Consider the following 19,893-nt stretch of genomic DNA (forward strand, 5'->3'; position numbering starts at 1 on the left):
AACACACAAGGATTGAGCCAAAATTCACATAATGCCAAATGGATTGTGTCAAAATTTACATAATGCCACATGGATTGAGCCAAAATTTACATAATAACACACACGGATTGAGCCAAAATTCACATAATGCCAAATGGATTGTGTCAAAATTCACATAATGCCACATGGATTGAGCCAAAATTTACATAATAACACACACGGATTGAGCCAAATTTCACATAATTCCAAATGGATTGTGTCAAAATTCACATAATGCCACACGGATTGAGCCAAATGCATAAAATGCCAAACGGATTGAGCCAAAATTCACATAATGCCACATGGATTGAGCCAAAATTCACATAATGCCACACGGATTGAGCCAAAATTCACATAATGCCACACGGATTGAGCCAAAATTCCCATAATGCCACATGGATTGAGCCAAAATTCACATAATGCCACATGGATTGAGCCAGAATTCACATAATGCCACACAGATTAAGCCAAAATTCACAATACACTTCATAAACAGGGACATTGTCCACCAAAGGCTCGCATTAAACATTTACACCATAATGTCCATTACACGTTAAGTTACACGCCATTATGTCCATTATGTGTTATGCCAAACACCATAATGCCTATTAAAAATTATGCTACATAAGTGCTGCTTCTCTACATGCTCATTGCCAAGGGTTCCATGCTCATTGCCATGTGGGATTACTTGCTCATTGCCAAGGGGGAATACATGCTCGTGGTAAATGGGGGACAGCCGCCGCCAGGCAGAAGTGATAGCCACTGACAGTGGCAGAGCCTGGCTGTATTCAGAGCACTGCAGGTCCCGGCTATTTGAAATAATACCCCTTTCACACCAGAAAATGCATTCCCAGGTTGGCCCCTTTTACACCAGCCTAGTCCCTGCATTTTCTGGTGTGAGGGGGAGAGAAAACCACCCCTCCCCCCTTTAACCAGTTATCTCATTTAACCGGCTATATCTTCGGAACCAACTGACCCATCTACATGAGACAAGTATTATATTGAAGAACTTTTGGGTGGGTTTTGAATGATTTTGGGCCAGTGAAACTGGAATGTTTGGTTCCAGAGTAATCTGCCCTCAAAGAACATGAACAGCCATAAAATTACATTTCAAAAATAAAAAATTCAGTTTACACGCAATATCTCTGGAACCGATTGACCGATTTGGACCAGCCTGATATCATATTGAAGGCCCAGCGATTTGGAATTGAACGAAATCAACCACAAGCTTCTGTGATGCCAGGGCAGGAACTGACAGCCATCGGAACCGGGTGGGGGTCGGAATTGATGGGTCCCATATTATCCTATGGGGAAAAAACGTTACAGGTTTGCCAGGTGATATCTCCGGTTCCCGGGGGACTAGAGACACGGGGCTGGGCTCGTTGGAAAGCCCTGGTCCTCAGCTACAAAATAAACGACAGGGGGGCACGTGCCCAGGTGCCACCCCCCTGAATCCGCCACTGGGTCTACTGCAAATGACAGAGCAGGGGATACCGCTAAGTAAGGGGGTGTACATCGCTGGAACTCTCCGGTGGTGCGGTAAGTAATGTATTATATCAATGTTGTATGCATAAGCACTACTGCAATACTAAATACAATATGCTGTTGGCAGGGGCGTAGCGAGGGCGGAGCTCGAGCTCCAGGCGCCAGAAGATAACAGGGCGCCGGAACCATGCCTGCACCGCCAGCTCACCCGCTCCCCTGCCCGCTCGCGGCTGTGTCCGGGAGACGTGCTGCTATTATTTTCAATTCATGTCTCCTGCTGCGCCGCAATTGGTGGCTGCTGGACCACGAGCGCCTATTGCAAAGTGGTCCAGCAAGAGACTTGAATTGAAAATAGCAGCGGGGAGCGGGCTGCTTCAAAGTTCTGTCCTGCGCCGCCCACATGCCCTTCAGCCAATGTGTATTTCTGTGTGTCCTGGCTCTGTGCATCTGGCGGCCGGGAGACATAGGATGCTACCCGGCTGCTGAGCTTGATACCCCCCATGGCTGAAGTTGCTGTAGCTGCCAAATATAGAGCAGCTTCAGCAGCATAACTGACCGGCGCATCACTGCCGGCGCCACCCGACATGCGCCGCAGGGACATCCTCCTGCACACATCAGTAGACTTCTGAGTCCTGCACAATTGCACAAGTTACACCAAGGTGGGCAAGGATGGGGCAGGTTTTATTACTATACTTCCCTGCATGCTGCACTATGGTGGCGGGGGGGGGATGGGCTCTGGCAGGGGGATACTGCCTTGAGGTGATTTAAAAGGCAGCTCCAGGGAAGCATCAACTGTGACAGAGTGGGGAGGGGTATGAGGGGTTGTGCATGAGTCATGCTGTGCTGCTGGGGATAGAGGGAGGAAAGGCTGAGCGTGCTGCTTAATCTACCCCCCCATCTGCAGCCTTAACCTACCCCTCCTGCAGCCTTCATCTAACCTCCCTCCCCTCCCACAGCCTAACCCTCTCCTCTCATAGCCTACACCTTAATCGTTTCCTCCAGCAAAACCCAGACATTCAAGCCAGCAACCTAAGGCCTAATCTTCCCTTCTACGGCCTAAACCCTGACCCTCCCTCCTGCAGTCTAAACCCTGACCCTCCCTCCCGCAGCCTAAACCCTGACCCTCCATCCGCAGTTTAAACCCTGATCCTCCCTCCTGCAGCCTAAACCCTGACCTTCCCTCCCACAGCCTAAACCCTGACTCACCCTCCCGCAGCCTAAATCATGACCCTCCCTCCCGCAGCCTAAGCCCTGACCCTCCCTGACACTGTCTAAACCCTGACCTTCCCTCCTGCCGCTTAAACCCTGACCCTTCCTCTTTTGCAGCCTATCCTTCCCTCTTGCAGCCTTTTCACTAGGCAAAAGCCTCGGCTACTACAAATCGGGGGGGGGGGGGGGGCGCGAAAAAAAGCCCTTGCTCCGGGCGCCATGGCACGTAGCTACACCACTGGCTGTTGGTAATAAGCATCATTATTTTGTTTAGTCCCTTTATATAAGAACAAAGGGTACTTATGTAATATCCGGGCTTCCGTTTTTCTTATGAGACCGCATCCCCTAGCGGGGTTTGCTGCGCTCGCCACACTATATAAAATCAACTCCATGCGTAGTTGGATAGTAGGGGTATGAACAAATGGGGTGCATTTAACATGGGAGCCCAGATAATACATAAGTACCGAACAAAGCAGTTAAACAGTAGTAATGTAACATAAGTCGGAATATAATTTTTCTTAACTGATTAACAAAATATTTTACAATATTGATGATATTCAATTATATGTATACATTGCAGTAAAAAATATTGTATTGTTTTATTTCTATAACAGAAATAAATAACGCACCTGATATTTACTACCGTAAACCTGGAGCAAATCTTATGGTGTGTACACACAGTACTTTTTGCCTTCCGATGTTGACAATATAGTCAACATCGGATCGGAATCGGATGCAGATCGCAAGGGTTTTAACCCTTCAGATCCCGATCCTATTCCGATGCACGTTCACGCATCGCAAGGCAGAAAGTCTTGTCTGCCTTGACTATATAGTGCAGATCTTCACTATATAGTCAGACTTGTATGCAAATCGGATGTGCCTTCAGATACTATCCATGATCCGATCTGATCGGATCGTGGATAGTATCTGAAGGCACATCTTACTGTGTGTACACACCATAAGACAAAGGTTACAATTTCTGATGCCAATTTGGCAACTCTAACTTTATTTGTACAATGTGAATTCATATCTACCCTACCAAGCTACAATTACATCAGTCCTGCAGACCTTTCTGTGCTGGTGCACTACCACACCTTGTTACTTTGTCCTGTACATTGCTACCTGCTACTGGTGTCTATTTGCCAGACACAGCGGTGTCTGTACATTACAGAAGGACATTGCAGGAAGTCTCTATGGCCGCAGAGAACAAGACATCTATAAGCTTGTGGAGTGAATTCTATCCTAAGTTTCGTCTACTTTTTTCCCATATCTGATTTCTAATCCTCCACCTTCTGCAGGCCTTTGGGGCTCATTTTTTAAATATAGAAAATGTGTAATTTTCACTGAACCGTTTTCAGTTTGAGAATTGGGACATTCCTGTCAAAATAGGAAATGTTGGCCAGAATGCCTATAGGCTATATTGTTTTGCACAGAATGCACTGTATGACTGATTACATCTATTCAGATAAGCACAATGTGTCACATCACTATACCTACAATGACAAAATAAATGTAATACTGATAATGCTTTAAATGTAACAAAAAAGTGGCAACTAAATATGCAATGTATAATAGTTTAATTACAGTAACTTTATTAGTCATGAAACAAAAACAGATACTTACTGGATTGAGGACGAGTGTAAAAAATAGTTCCCCTCCTTGAATGCTTCTGTCAAGTTCAGTTGGACCTCCAGGATACTCCTTATAGAAAATGGTATGAGTGAACAGGCCACATGTTTGCCGAGGAAGAACCTAATCACAAACATAATAATTATATTTCAATAACTGCATATATTAATAACTGCACACACATATGGAATCAATAATCTGGAAGGATTTTACAGATATGAGTTTTCTCTTATTGGGTAGCACAATATCTAAAATATTAAATTACATACAAATATAACATTAACCACAGCATTGTCATTAAATTGTTAAGGACTCGTAGTGCCTCTTACAGAAATTGTAAGAAGAGAGGGCCTATGTATAGGATATAGTTACTGAAAAGCTGCATTTATTCTGTGATTTGAACGTTTATGAATAAAGGGCTTTTATGCAAAATATCCCATATATTTATACATAATATATTCAATTGTGTCTATACAGCTTAAATAAATAGCACTAGTGTTTATAAGTCTGAGCATTATGAAAAGTATGAAATGGTGGAGAAAGTTCTAAGAGCCAAAGTGAAAAAGTACACATTTGCAATTTTCTGTTTATTAACAGTCTATAAAGCTTTTCCACACATTATTATTTGTAAGTTTACCATTGAACTGTTTCATAAACGAATCATGTTTTTTATAGAGTTTACTTTTCCAGACATTTTATTTTTCATGCACCACAGAAAATCAATCTGTCAATTATGCACCAAGCGTAATTTGCCTACGAGCTTCCGTGCAGTTTGTATTGTGGTTTTAGTGGACTCCTGTCCCTAGGCTTGGTTGAAGCTTAAAAAATGCAACGTCCTATCAAACAGTGCTACACCATTAAATTCTGTGTGGGACTCAGAAAATGGGCTTTGTTGACGTTAGCCATGATCCACACAGTGCATTGCCGCCAATTGGAAGCTGCATCATGACAATGCACCAAGCCACACCTGCTTCATAGTAAATGATTACCTGGCCTGGAACGGCATCACAATGCTTCCCCAGCCCCCCTACAGTCCTGGTCTAGCCCCAGTTATCTTTTCCTGTTCCTGTTCCCCTGAGTGAAGACAGCCCTCAAAGGACACAGCCATTGGATCATAGCAGAGGTCAAAATGGCTTTGACGCGCTGTATGAAGAACGTTCTGGAAAAAGACTTCCAGGGTGCCTTCCAAGTGTGGACAACTCGTTGGCAGAAGTGTGTCGACACACAAGGGTCTTATTTTGAAGACTTTTAATTGCTTGCAGCGATAAAGATTTTTTTGAATTTGGTCTCATTCATTTTTATACAAACCCTGTATGAATAGGTAGACTTTCCGCTGTTTATATGTAGATAATTGCACTACATTTATTTATTTAAATACTGTAAAATGATGTATAAACATGAATCAGTATTTAAGTTTAAATAAGCCTAATGTTAATTGGAAAATAAAAGAAAGTAAAAATGTAAGTCCCCATTTAAAAGTAATACTATATATATATATATATATATATATATATACATACATACTGTATAATATAAATATATATACTGTATATATATATATATATATATATATATACATATATATGTACACATACATACAAAAACACACACACATGAACATATACATTTGTTTTTTTTTCCCTTAAGTGTCATCTTTTCCTATTTGGGGATTCTCTAATCTCAGAAGGATAAGAAAATAACAAAAGAGGGAGTTTAGGCTTCGTTTCATCCTCATAGGATTATGCCAGTGTAGGGAGGAAGATACAGTGACTTATTAAGGGTAGGATTACAAACAACCTGACATAAGAAACAGCATATGGCTGTTACTGTAACTTCAAATTCAAACAAAAGCAGAAGATAAGGCTGCAGGTGCAGAAGATGTTAACCTCTCCTTGTCTAACAAAAACTGCACATTTCATTGGATGAAGCTATCAAAGGCCGATATGTTTCATCTGTTACATTGTGCTCATGCTGTCATTTGCCTCACTGAATTGCTACAGATAAAATAGGAAAACAAATGAAGTATATCATATTCAACACATATTAAAATCTAATTTAATTAATGTAAGAAAACAACTAAATAAACATCATGGGGTAAATTTATCAAGATGCATTTTTCTTTAAGTTTCAAAGTGCTGGTGATTCTGTTTTTTTTTACTAAAACTAAAAAAAACTACATTTATTTGCCCATGAATTGCATGTGATTTATCTGACATTGCTTGTAGTTTAGTAGTAACCCAACCACCATTACTAGAGTATAAATGGGCCCCTTTAACTCTTGATTCAGCAATGCTAGCTAAGCAGCGGTTGTTTGTGGCTTAGCCCACTTGCTGCCTGGCCAAACGTCCGCCCCACCCCACTCCACCGTCGAATCCCCTTGGTAACATGCGTGGGGATGTACGTGAACATGCGGCCGAAGGGGATAGAAATCATTTGATGGTCGCCGATCATCGAATGATTTCTCTCCCCTTCAGAAATAAAAGTTAGTCTGAACTGACTTTTATTTCCTTTGGAGTCCACTGAAAAGGGGGAGGGCATTGATGTCACATGGGGTGTTTCCCTGCTCCAGCCCCATTTCTGCCCCCCCGTCCGACCCCGGCCCTCCCTCCCCACAACGAGCGGCCCGGCGGGGCTGGGGGCCAAATTCGGATCGATACGAGCAATTCTAAATCAGCCCCTATGTAAATTATTATCATTAGTCCCTGGCCCCTAGAAAAGTAACACTGGAGTTTATGGTTATCATGGAAAAAAGTATTGCTATAATATAAACTACTGGTTTAATATTATATAATGTATTGGCATTATAACCGATATAATATCTTCCCCATTTAGTTATATCATATTTATTTACAGTAGCTCCCATTAATGGTATCTGGATGGCTGATAGGCAATATCTAGGTCAGCATACACATGGTCAATACAAGCAATAAGTCAATGTTACACTTATTGGGGGACCACATACAAATTGTCACTCCCCCAAAAAGTGAAATAATCACGGCAACATGTTCACGTGTCACTATTATGCCTATGTCGACTTTTTACATTTTCAAGTGTCGACTTTGTGCACTGCAATTTTTTCAGGTCAACCTAATGGCTGCTGATTAACACATTTTTTGTGAACCATACCACACCATTCATTAATGTATTCAATATTCAATATTTATATTTTCCCCATATATATATATATATATGTGTATATATATATATATATATATAATATTTATCTTTATACAATCTTTCGATGTCCTGCAGGAAGTGTTCCGCAGGCTAAGAATGAATTGCACTAACCTTAGTTTTCTCCTATATCATGTATATGTACAGTAGCTTGTGAAAGGTTCATTCCTTTGCGATATCATAGTGGGGCATAGCCTTTAACGTCTGCATCCTGTAGAAAATAAGGCTTTGCTATGTGCTTGTATGTTTTATGTTCTATTCACATAGAAATGCAGATATATTCCTGAGCATGAACACATCTTTAATGCAGCATTACTTCATTCTGCCAAAGTGAGTGAAGTGGGTCAATAGGCAGTTCCATTGAACATTGCATTTAAAAGAGGCAGAATGGAGATGCTGTCTGTGGAATAATGAAGTTCACTGAGCAAGCTGCATCAAAGAAATCTCTCGTCATGCTCTGTCTGAGAAAATGAATAGCCTGCCTCCAGAGTTATAGATTATTATAACCTTTAGCCTTCCTTCACATGATTTGTTCCACCTTCCAAATATCGGGGTAAGGTTGCAGCACCGTGTGACCCTCCAGCTGCAACTACAAGTCCAAGCATGATATGTCAGTTTTTCCTGAATGGACTCTAGATTATTGGAGCCTTTCTAATTCCTGTAAGAAAATGCTGGAGTTTCTACAGTACAGTAGTTCTGCAAAATCTGTTCAGCTGCAGCTTGTTCTAGGACTAAAATAACAATATACTAGAGTCACACAATACTTTAGAATGTATTAAATTGTTTGTGTCTTATATATTTTTTTCACTTATTAGTTCATAATAGAGATTGGCTAATCAATTCACCAATCAGCTGAAGAGAGGAGGAGGCCTGTTTGCAGCCTCCTCAATTTGCCCCCCTCCTCTTTTCCAGCCGCAGTGCTCCAGCGTGCAGCGCAGTAGTGTCTGAGCACTAGAGAGCTCAGAATCTACTGTGCATACGCGGACCTCCAAAAAAGTGTAACAGCACCCATTTTTTCAGCGATTCCTGCAGCGCAGACAAGTAAATATTCAAAATTGGTGAATTGTGTGCAATGTGGGCCACCCCCCTGTGGCTCCGGGGCCCATGTGCAAATCAAACATTGGATCCATTATAAATATGGCACTCCAAAAAAACTATATTCAGAAGTAGTTTCTCTCTCCAAGTAAACTAAAACAAATGAAACACAAAAGGAAATTAATTGTGTGTGATGTACTAAGGGGGTATTCAGTGTTTAGGTCACAGCGATCGAGCTTGCTCAACCACCGTGACACTGTCCCATTCTCGGTCAGCTCGACCGAGAACATGCAGGCGGGATTCAACGTCCAGCTTGCCGGGGAGTGAGAAGTGGGCGTGGCCACGAGTTGCGGCCGGGAAGAGGCGAGCTGCAGCTGGCAGCTTGTCACTTCCCGGCCGTTTTCGGCAGAACTAGCCTGACAGCTAGTGAAGTTGGGCTTGTTCTGCCGAGAAACCCTGCTCAATGCTATCGGGGAAGACAGCATTGAATAAGGCCCGGCGGGCATCTCCCCAACAGGAGATGCTCACCGGTGATTGAATATTCCCCTAAGCCTTTGAAAGCAACAAATTGAAGAGAGATAAAATACCAACCAATCAACTCCTGTCATTTTTTCAAACACAGTTTGCTGATTGAGAGCTGATTGGCTGATAATTTGTCTCCACTTTATCATTCTCTAAGGCTTAGTAATGTCTCCCTATATTATTTACAGTTAAGAACTACATGGAAAAAATGTATTTAATATTACTGTATTGCTAATGCATATTGTAGTGTAAAATCATGACAAGGCTCTCTCAATTGATAATCCAAAAGTTTAGAGGACATGCCCAGAAAAATCTTCTTTGCACTGTTACTGTGATTAAAAGTTTAAAAGTTCCACATAACAGAATTTCTCTTTCAATGCGAGATGCACAGATATTATTATCCTTCCGATAGTCTTCTCTTCAAGTCATTGTTCTGACTTGGAGAGCTGATTAAATACTAGGGCATTTATATTTCAAAGACACAGAGGGCAGTAGTATAGGAAGGAAATTTTTTCCAGTAAAGCTTACATAATGAATTTATTATAAGCTTGTCTGCACAACTCGGCAGCTGCAGAAAATGAAAGCCTTTTCCAATGAAGATTTGGTAACTTAGGATTTCAAAGATAGAAGGTCTTAAAAATGCTTTTCCATAAATTGGTTTCCGACACTTCTGTCCTGTATCTTAGAGCTTATGATAAACCTTGCAAAATGCATAGCTTGAAAAGATGTATTTTACTGAAATTATAAAAGGAATATTTTACAGTGAACCTTATTAGAATTCAACCCATTCTTTGAGAATGTCTGGAAATCCGTTGGTTTAGTAATCGCAAACAATACCACAAAGTGTAGAGTTACTTTGATCTAGAAAGGGCAATGGATTAAATATGCAAATCCCATTGGCTAGTGTTTAACCTAAACCTTTTCTACACATGTATTGCATGAATATCCTTCATTCCTTATATAGTTAATTTATCTAACCAATCATTAAACAGAAATAAAACAAAACTTTATAAATCAAGGAATAGTGTGGCTGAACTGGTATTGTACAGAATAAAATCAGTTAATGTCATTAAGAAAACTATGCTGCTTTCTTGGACTTCCTTGTCCACAACCTTAAGTCTGGTTTTTATACCTAGCGGATCACAAACCACTTTCTAACGGGTGCCGGACGAGGTCCCGACAGTCATTTACCCGACGTCGGGATCGCAGACAGACAGGTGCCCGACGGCCACCCGCTATTTTCCCTCATGGGGGTCCACGACCCCCATAGAGGTAGAATAGAATAGGTGGCGAGTGTAGCGAACCACCGTGCCCGCAAGGGGCTTTGTTGCGCTCACCATGCTGTCTGAGTCGGGCTAATGACTGTCAGGATCCTGACTGTCGGAACCCTATACCACACCCCTTTCTAACTGGTATGTGAGTGAGCCTTGCCATTGTACAGTAAGCATTAGCTGACTTCTGCTTGCCTACCCAATAAGAATCAAATGACCATCGTTCGGAAAGGAAATGTCAAATACTTCTGAAATACTAAGCGTTTGTACGCAATCAACAATTCTCATGCAACAGAGCGTTTATCAGCAGACTGCATGTGCTGCATATCCAATGCGTACGTGTGATGTGCTGGATGCTCGCAATTTCATGGAAAAATGATTGACAGGAAGTAACTGTTTTGAGATGTCAACTGGGAGTTTACAGGGAGTGGTGTGTCATGGCTGCTTTTGGGGTGTGATCAGCTGCAAGCTTGTATGTACAATTACACGGCTCCTGCATCATCACTACAGCTTTGTTCAGTCTTCTCAGTCATAGGTCTACCTTTATTATTAATGTTCATCATAACTGCAATTTCATTTGCTTAGAGAAATTATTTAGGCCCACTGTCTTTCACTTCCCTTTTGAGTGCAGGTTGTACTCTCTTTGGCTTGGTAGTTTCCTTGTTTCAGCCACAGACTAACAGGCAATTTAAATTCTATTTATTGGCCAAAGCAAATGCATACACAATGAAATGAATGGCAGGACTTTCTCATTGTGAAGCTACATAAAGATGTGAATAGTGTGATACAGCATATATGTGTCTGCTATGTGTCTAAGGGTATATTGTAATGGGCAGGCAGTTGTCTCCGGGCACCAACTCTGAAGGGGTTCCCTGCTCAGTGTGCTGGACTTGGTGCTGCTGGTCATGGCCATAACATTACCCACTGATACTTTGAGACACAATGGCTCCTGGTGGAATCCACTGCTGCTGCTGTTAAGAGAAGCAGGACCTAGTATTCCCATGTTTCCTTCACAACATGAAACACATGTACAGAGCACCAGACAGAGGGATAGATTATCTAAGCTTCAAAAGTGATAAAATGGAGAGTGATAGTCACCCAATCAGCTCCAACCTGCCATGTCACAGACTGTGTTTGAAAAATGTCAGACAGGAGCTGATTGGCTGGCTGTTTATCACTCTTTATTGTATCACTTTTGAAGCTTAGAGAATCTGGCCCTGAGTCAGTTGAGTGAGACATTGGCTGGTGGGACAGATAGAGAGCGCTCTATGGGAGGTTAGGCTACCTACTGTGGGCTCCATACTGCACTGATTTGCTGAAAGTGACACTACTGCTGAGGGTAAATGATCATTCTAGAATGTTTAACAAATTCCCAAAAGATAAAAGCCTCCACACTTGGTCAGGTGCTAGCAACACAGTGTAAATCCCACTGCTATAACATTAATGACCTAAAAATCCTCATAGCCAACAATTAAAACTGGATTACCCTAACCCTCAGAATTTATGTCATCATTTGAGGATAGAATGGAGGTAATTGCGGAACACTAGACTGGTCATAAATCATAGTTCCCCACTGCTAGGACATCTCTCCTCCTGCAGTTGCTATAGTTTGTATCAAGTAGAATAAAGTGTTTCATAACCCGATGGCTCCCATCCATTCAGTGCTGTTATACTGCGTCTTTCCTGACTAGCTTTATCTGCTGTATCTTTTATGCCAGATCACTTTTTGCAAATCCTGATTTGCATTTAACCTAATAATTTCTGTTTAAATGATGATTGATTTTCTTGCTTTCTATAATCTTAATTATACCTAGTTCATAAAACCCTAAACCCAGAAAATGTCCTGACCCCGCTTGTCCCTGTATACTGCCCTCGTAATTGGCCTGCTCTGTGACTGTCCTCCGGTTTATCAGACAATTGTATTGTCACCAAGCACCATACTAACACTATATAAGTATCCATGTATTCAGTCTGGATCTGACAAACCTTCCAGAGGTGCAGAGTCAACTCATCTCCAGTCAAGTTCATTGCTTACCCAGATGGTATAGTGATAGCAATTAGTCCATACTTCAATGGGGAAGTTCCTAGAGATTACCTGCACTGTACTAAGCTCTGGGAGTTATGTCAAATCTGGACAGAATGCTCTGAGATGCATTGTCAGCAAATGTCATATTTATAGGTCACATGACAAGGGTAATTAGTAAGGGTTTCCTAATACAATCAAGGTCATGAGTATTATTTTTTCTTCATGAGTACAGCACTCATTTCCTTCATACAGGATTCAGCACCTGCAAACACAAAAGAATAAGCAAGTAGCTACACTTCAAAACTTACCATGATGTTTTTGTGTATAAATCCCTGTCTGTAACGTGCTGGTTTCAGATGCGGATACTCTTCTGTACTTGTGACTTTGATATTCCAGATCTTTTTCCAGGCATCGTAAAGTTGAATATGCACTGGGTAGACACCTGAGTGATGCGGAGCCACTGCATAACCCATGTCAGTGGGAATACCATGCTCCTATAAAATATAGTGATAGACATGAATAAAAGTGGAGTCTACTTTCAATTGAAGAAAAACTATTTTTCAATATTTTAACTATCGTTTATTGTTAACTATCGATGGCGTCTGCCATCTCTGTTCACTGGTTGGATGCACTGAGCTTAACTGGTATAGCTGTTATCTCTGTTCGGTTGATAGACCCACTGAACCAACTGGATATTGCATGATTTCTTTATGCAGTAGAAGTTGCCTTCATCAATTTCCCATAGAGTGCATACAATGGAGACACATAAAGCACAAACCAATTAGCTCCTAACTGCCATGTTACAGGCAGTTTTTTTTTTTAAAAATGACAGAAACTGTAGGAGCAGATTGGTTATTAATTAATTTATCTTTCTGCCCTACATCACTCCCATAGGCTTAGTAGGTCTGCCCCATTATGTTACACTTTCTTCACCAAAAGTGCAGAATCATTTTACAACAAAAACTACAACCAGGGAGATAACATAATGCAATTTTGAACTAGATTTGTGTTATGAATGTTGGCTTATGATTGTATCAGGAGCAAGGTGCTTCATACACATAACATAACAGTGAAAATCGGATGATGACAAAATGTCTGGTTCCTTTCAGTTGTATCACGCAATCAGTTATATTCATATTTTATTTGATATTTTAATGTATTATTTTGTGGATGAAATATTTTCTATGGACAACTTATATTTAGCATTTTAATAAAATGTTATTATTCTGTATTATTGGGTGCCTTTAATTAAAAAAGGTAAAATATGTATTTTTGCCTACATGCTTATGTAGCATAGATGTACATAAGAAAACCAATGTTTTAAATTAATGAATATGTGGCGCTAAAGTAGCAGTAATGTGCACTATGACGTCATGGGCAAGGTTTAATGTCACCCGAGTTCAGCGGCAGTGCAAGATGTCAGCTGAACAGGGACTTTTTTTAAAGGGAAATTAACTTACAAGTAGGGTGGCCAATCCCGGGATCGGGATCGGCGGGATCCCGGGATTTGGCCACAAAATGTCCGGGATTTCAATCCCGGGATTGGACTATCCAATCCCGGGATTTTGGGATTAGGCCGCGCATGCGCAGTCTAATGCCGTGCAGCGTCTGAGCAGTCGCTCAGACGCTGCCCGGCTGTTCCCGACCCTGTGTGTGGCCTGCGCAGCGTGATTCGGTCATAGGTCACGCTGCGCAGGCCGCAGCGTGGTATCCCCAGCATCCGGAAGACGCCTCCCACGTCATACCCGACGCGCCTCCCAGCCGCCGCGTCATTCCCGATGCCTGCCCCGCACCCCTGCCGCCTTCCTCCGCACCTTTGCCGCATGCCCCCGCACCACTGCTGTCAGCACCTCTGCCACCTGCCCCCCTCCACAGCTCAAAATGTAAGTAAATGAGGGGGTACAGCGGCAATATTCTTTTAGGGATGCCAATCCCGGGATCCCGGGAATCCCGGGATTGAGCATTTTTCAATCCCGATTCCCGGGATTGAAAAAATGCCCCGGGATTGGCATCCCTACTTACAAGGTATCGTTTTTGCCTTGTAAGTTAATTCTTCTGTAAAAAATGTCAGAGTTCGGCGGACATCTCGCACTGCCAATATGAATTGTCACACTTTCAACTGTGTACATTTCCACTATGCACATTTTCAGAACCACAATCACACAACATGTAAATTGATTTCTGATTGCAATAATACAGAGGGCATGTACGTCCCTGGGAAAATTCTAGATGGAGAATTAGCTTTATTGCAAGTGGATTCAAGCAACTTACAGTGGCAGTGTTATTTGCAGACTGTGCATTTTACCAAGCAGGCAGCTATCATCATTTGAAGACAAATTGATGTGTTAAATATTCAGTGAATCTGTAATGTGGTGCAAAGACTCTGACAAAGTCATATTTTATATAGTTTTTTTGTTGTTGCTTAAAACATGCCAAGTATTCAAATCAAGGCTTGCTTTGGGCTTACAGCAAAACCTTTCCAGTTGAAAATGAAGATCTCTATTTGGAGCTGGTAAATACAATAACTTTACCATGTTACCATGTTCGTGAAATTATTTCATGAAGATAAATGCTAACAAATAAGAAAAAATTAGTTACATAATAGATGAAAAAAATCATAATATTAAATATCTATCTACAATGATAAGTGTGCCTTTGCACAATTAATATTGTTTAAAGTTCATCAATGCAATTGAACCTCTACTGATGTGATTTTAAGATATAGTACAACTTTAAATTACTACAATAGATTCTTTTATAGGTTAAACTTGTGCTTTTTAGGTAGCAACACAAATTCTAGAGTTGTGGCATTTCAATTATAAACTGTAAAACACTTTATTGTGAATTGCATTCCAATTTGGGTATGACACCATTATGGGGGAAATTCAATTGATCAAGCTAAAAATGGGATTTTTAAAGATGTTTTCTCCATTTTTTTTCCTGGTAATTCAATTGAAGCCCTTTAGTCATAGTAAAAATGTACCCAAAAACACACAGGATCTAGAATAAATTATTGAAATCATGTGTTTTCACGATCCCAGCATTTATCAGGGAATTCGTCTCTTCTGCCTACGGTCAGGTGAAACAAAACACTGGAATTAATTACCGCAGTCAATCAAATTCTCCATAAGCATATATTACATAGTTTACACTAAATGTACAGCAGATAGATGCAAAATTATTAAAAAAAGGGCTTTTCTTACTTTAGTTTTTTTAGAGTAACTAGAAAATAATGAACATTATTTTGTTATAATAAAGCGCCTTCTGCAGAATAGCTTCATTTTGTTAATACAGTAGAATAACTTTTTATCCTCAAATGCTGTTCCTTCCATATTTTAGTGTAGAAATTATTTGGACCACTGCAAGACTATCAGTTTCTATCTAGTTCTCTAACTAAGTGCAGTCCATGTGATACAGTTAACACCAGCCTGATTAATCAGTAGGCTGATTAGGCTGTAGCCTAGGGCACCAGGACTAAGTGGGGGGCGCCTTGTAGGTGACAGTCAAGGAACAAACTTAAAGACTAATTTATTCCATGCTTGTTATCTATCACTCGTCCTGATGCACTGTGGGTGTAATGTTCTTAAGGTTACTGCCAGATGGCTTTGCCAATGTAACTTACTGGTGGAACCATTACTTTATGTACATTGTGCTACAGCACAAGCTGGGCAGCCTAAAGCCAAAGTTTCCTTCCCACGCCACAAGCATTAGATCCTACATGCCAGTGGTATAACCTTCATTACATGTACAGGGGCAGTATAAATGGCAAGTCCCTGAGCGCCCATACACATGTGTTTAGCAGCATCACAAGAGAAGCTACATGTGTATTAACCTACAGTAGGGCACCTGGAACCTTTAATCAGGCCCTGGCTGTTCCTAAAAAAAAAACAGGGGGACTAAGACAATGAGCACAGCAGAAGCTCTCAGGCATTAATACAATGCTGTATATTGTAGGTGTGTATGCAGGCTCATTGCAGGAGTGTTAGCTGGCAAATGGCTTATAACGCTCCAGTAAGGGTCAGGATTAGGAGGTTGCATCTTATTAGATATTTTAAATTTGATGGACCGACCTCTTGATCCCATAGAAGCCTGTAAACACTGAGCTGTCCCTGTGTAAGGGACTTGCAGTGAGTTAAGCTTGGGACACTGAATTCACATGATTGGGAACATTTAACCGATAGGCTTAAAAGCTTGCAATGAAAAAAAGTCACTCTACACAAATTTATCTTAAAACTATGGCCCATTATGTAGCCTTACTGTGTTTTTTAACCTCGCAACACTTTATTACTCCAGGACACAAAGGAGTAAATTTAATAAGATGGGCGTGCTATTGAAGATCCGATGTTGCCCATAGCAACCAATCAAACTGTACTTCATATTCATTTAGCACCTTCTAGAAGATAATAGATAGTATCTAATTGGTTGCTATCGGAAACATCGTATCTTCAATAGAACTCTCATCTTAGTAAATTTAGCCTCCGTTGTTTGGAGACATGGACAATAGCTTTGGAAGCCTGGGCTTCCACTCCATGAAGAAGATTAGTAGAAAAGCTCCTCAGCTGCTATGCTGTTCCCTTCCCCATGTCCAAGAGCCATTTCAACAGTTGTAAGCCTGTCAGCTCCTATGTGCATCTGTGCTATTGTTATCAAGCCTTGCAGGAAGATAAAGTAGAAAAATTGTCCATCGCAACCTATTATTTTTCAGGCACAGTTTCAAAATTGAGTTAGAAGCTGATTAGTTGCTACGGGTTATGGATAACTTCATTGTTTTTCTCTTAAATGTTTAATACATTTCCCCCTTTGTGAGCTTAGTTGAGTCGATTTAAGACCCCACACAATAATTTACAGTTCTTTACCTTTATTAGAGGTATACAATGCCACTGGTGATGGGGTTTGTACAGCGAGGATGGCTTTTCCTCGCCGAAAATAAGCCATCCTCGCCGTGAAACCCCCTCGTGATATTCAATGATGGGGCCGAATCCTCACTGTGAAAGGCCGGCTAGGATCCCCTTACAAGGCGAGGTTCACCGCAAATGCATATTAATGGCCACACTTGCCGCTGCCACCTTGCCTCAGGGAGCAGGCGAGGATTCATTGAATACCCTCACGGCAAGTTATCGGCACTTGCTAGCGCCGATAACTCGCCGTCAGGGCATTGATTACCCCTCTATAAGTGAATAAAAGAGACCAGCAAGAGGGAGATGCCTTACTTACAGTACCCATTCATTGCATAGCTGCTAAATCCTTTTAATTTTTCCCGTTCATTGTAATAAAGAGAAGTTATATTTAGGTTTTGCTGCTGATTTTAAGCTGTTTTCTTTAGTTTGCGTAATTTCTGCTGACAATTTGGAAATACTCACCATTTTATTGCAACTAAGGGGGACATTTACCAAAATGGATTCGTAGAAAAAAGGTGTATTCGTAGGGAGAAATACACCTTTTTTTTACGAATTTGTATTTACAATCCCAAAAATACAACAATTCGTAGTCCTAAAGATGGAACATTCGTATTTGTATTTACAAATACGAATGTACTACACCATCGATAGGATACGACAGAAATCACCATTCAAAAGAATGGTGGTTCCTGATGTACTAAGCAGCCGTACTGATAATACGGCTGCTTAGTGGTGTAAAACAGGCATGCAAATACGACAGGAAAATAGAACACCATTTTCCTGTTCTATTTGCTTTAAGTCTGCACGGATCAGTCAGATCCGTGCAGGCTTCAGTGTAAAAAAATAGAAAAATTAAATAAATTTAAAAAAAAAACGGCGTGGGGTCCCCCCCACAGCCGAAACCAGCACCAGGCTGAAGGAGCCGGGGCCGGTAATTAAAAATCAGGGAACCCGACAAATAGGGGTTCCCTGATTTTTAACAACCAGCCCCAGGCTCCAGGTCCGGGGCTGGTTCCCAAAATACGGGGGACAAAATGACTAGGGGTCCCCCGTATTTTAAGAACCAGCCCCAGGCACAACCAGCCAGCAGGGTAATGTCACAGCCGGGGGACACTTATAATATAAGGTCGCGGCCAAAACATTAACCCTACCGACCAGTCAGCCTGGCCAGGGGCCCTGGGGGAGTGGGTACCCCCCCAATGAAGGGGTCCCCCCCCTCCAGGACTTACCTGACCAGGCTGAAGCCTGGTACTGTCCCCGATGCCCCTGGGCGGTGGGCATCGGGCTGATTATGGTGTAAAAAAAAAGATAAAACTATTGTTTTTTACTGTGGCACTACAAGTGCCAGCAAGCCTCCCCAGCAAGCTGGGACTTGGAGAACCACAAGTCCCAGCCTGCTGGGCATTAAAGGGCCCGCTGGCACTTGTAGTTCCACAGTTAAAAAAATAGTGCACAAAACACACTGACACACATTTGAAATAAAAGTTTAATACACACATCACAAACACACTGATACTTACCTATCTTGATCCCGTCGGTAGGTTGCTGGCTCCGGTGTCGGCGGCTCTGGTGTCGGCGGCTCCAGTGTCGGCGGCTCCGGGTCGGCGGCTCCGAGGTCGGCGTCCTGTCTAAAGAAAATCCATGTTGGACCTGTGGAAGTAAATCCTACTCACCAGGTCCTCCATGGATGGTCTTCTGTCTTCTCTCTTCTTTTCCAGGACTTTATTCTTTCTCTTCTGTCTTCTGTCTTCTTCTTTGTTTACGCTGCCGGCTGTCGGGACTTTCAGAGCTGGAGAGATGTTGCCTCCTCGACGTCTGGACTAAGAATGAATTCTAGCCAATCAGGAGCCACCTAGTGGCCAATCAGGAGCCAGTAAAGTCGGCTCCTGATTGGCTAGAATTCATTCTTAGTCCAGACTAATTTATTTTTCTATTTTTTTTACACACTGCAGCCTGCACGGATCTGACTGATCCGTGCAGACTGCTAGAAATAATTCGTATTAGCAGCCGTATATACGGCCGCTAATACGAATTGTTACACCATCGGAGGGTTACAAAGCAGTCGTATCTGACTGCTTTGTAATTTCCCCTCTGGAACACGACTTTGCATACGACAGTCGTATGCAGCCGTAGGGGAAATACCAATACGAAAAACTAGGTTTTTCATATTGGTAAATTTCCCCCTAAATGTTGTAGTACAGGTTAAGTATCCCTTCTCCAAAATGCTCGGCACCAGAAGCATTTGCATAATGAATTAATCCGTATTTCTGAATACGTTTGAGGTATCTTGAGGACGGGACCCATGTGTGAACACAATATGCATATATGTTGTATAAACACATCAAACACATAAAATACACATATATTTCACATTTTTTCATGAAACAAGGTTTCAAAACATGAAACAAAAAACATGAAACAAAGTTTGTATACTATCTAAGGCACTGAATTTGGTTGCTAAGTAGTGCCAGTTACAGATGTCCCAGTAGTGCAAGTTACATATCATCTCCCCAGTAGTGCTTTTAGCATGAACAAAAAAAATAATAATTTGGATAACATATATCTGGATAAGGGATACTCAACCTGTATTTTACTGTTATTGACATGCTGAAAATAACTTCACTAT

The 19,893-nt window shown here is 41.5% G+C and overlaps 1 protein-coding gene across 1 annotated transcript in view; it reads right to left on the reverse strand.

Annotated features, from left to right (window-relative positions):
• LOC146061508 (bifunctional heparan sulfate N-deacetylase/N-sulfotransferase 3-like) overlaps nucleotides 1-19,893 on the reverse strand; it is a 239,877-nt gene that overhangs the window by 97,988 nt on the left and 121,996 nt on the right. The window contains exons 5-6 of the mRNA XM_083174470.1: nucleotides 12,678-12,863; nucleotides 4,336-4,464 (exon numbers count right to left, since the gene is read on the reverse strand). Of these exons, the coding sequence (XP_083030596.1) occupies nucleotides 4,336-4,464; nucleotides 12,678-12,863 (315 nt within the window). The remainder of the gene's footprint in view (nucleotides 1-4,335; nucleotides 4,465-12,677; nucleotides 12,864-19,893) is intronic.

Source organism: Crinia signifera, chromosome 1 (assembly GCF_055691185.1).
Source record: "Crinia signifera chromosome 1, ASM5569118v1, whole genome shotgun sequence".
In the NCBI taxonomy this organism is placed as follows: Eukaryota; Metazoa; Chordata; class Amphibia; order Anura; family Myobatrachidae; genus Crinia; species Crinia signifera.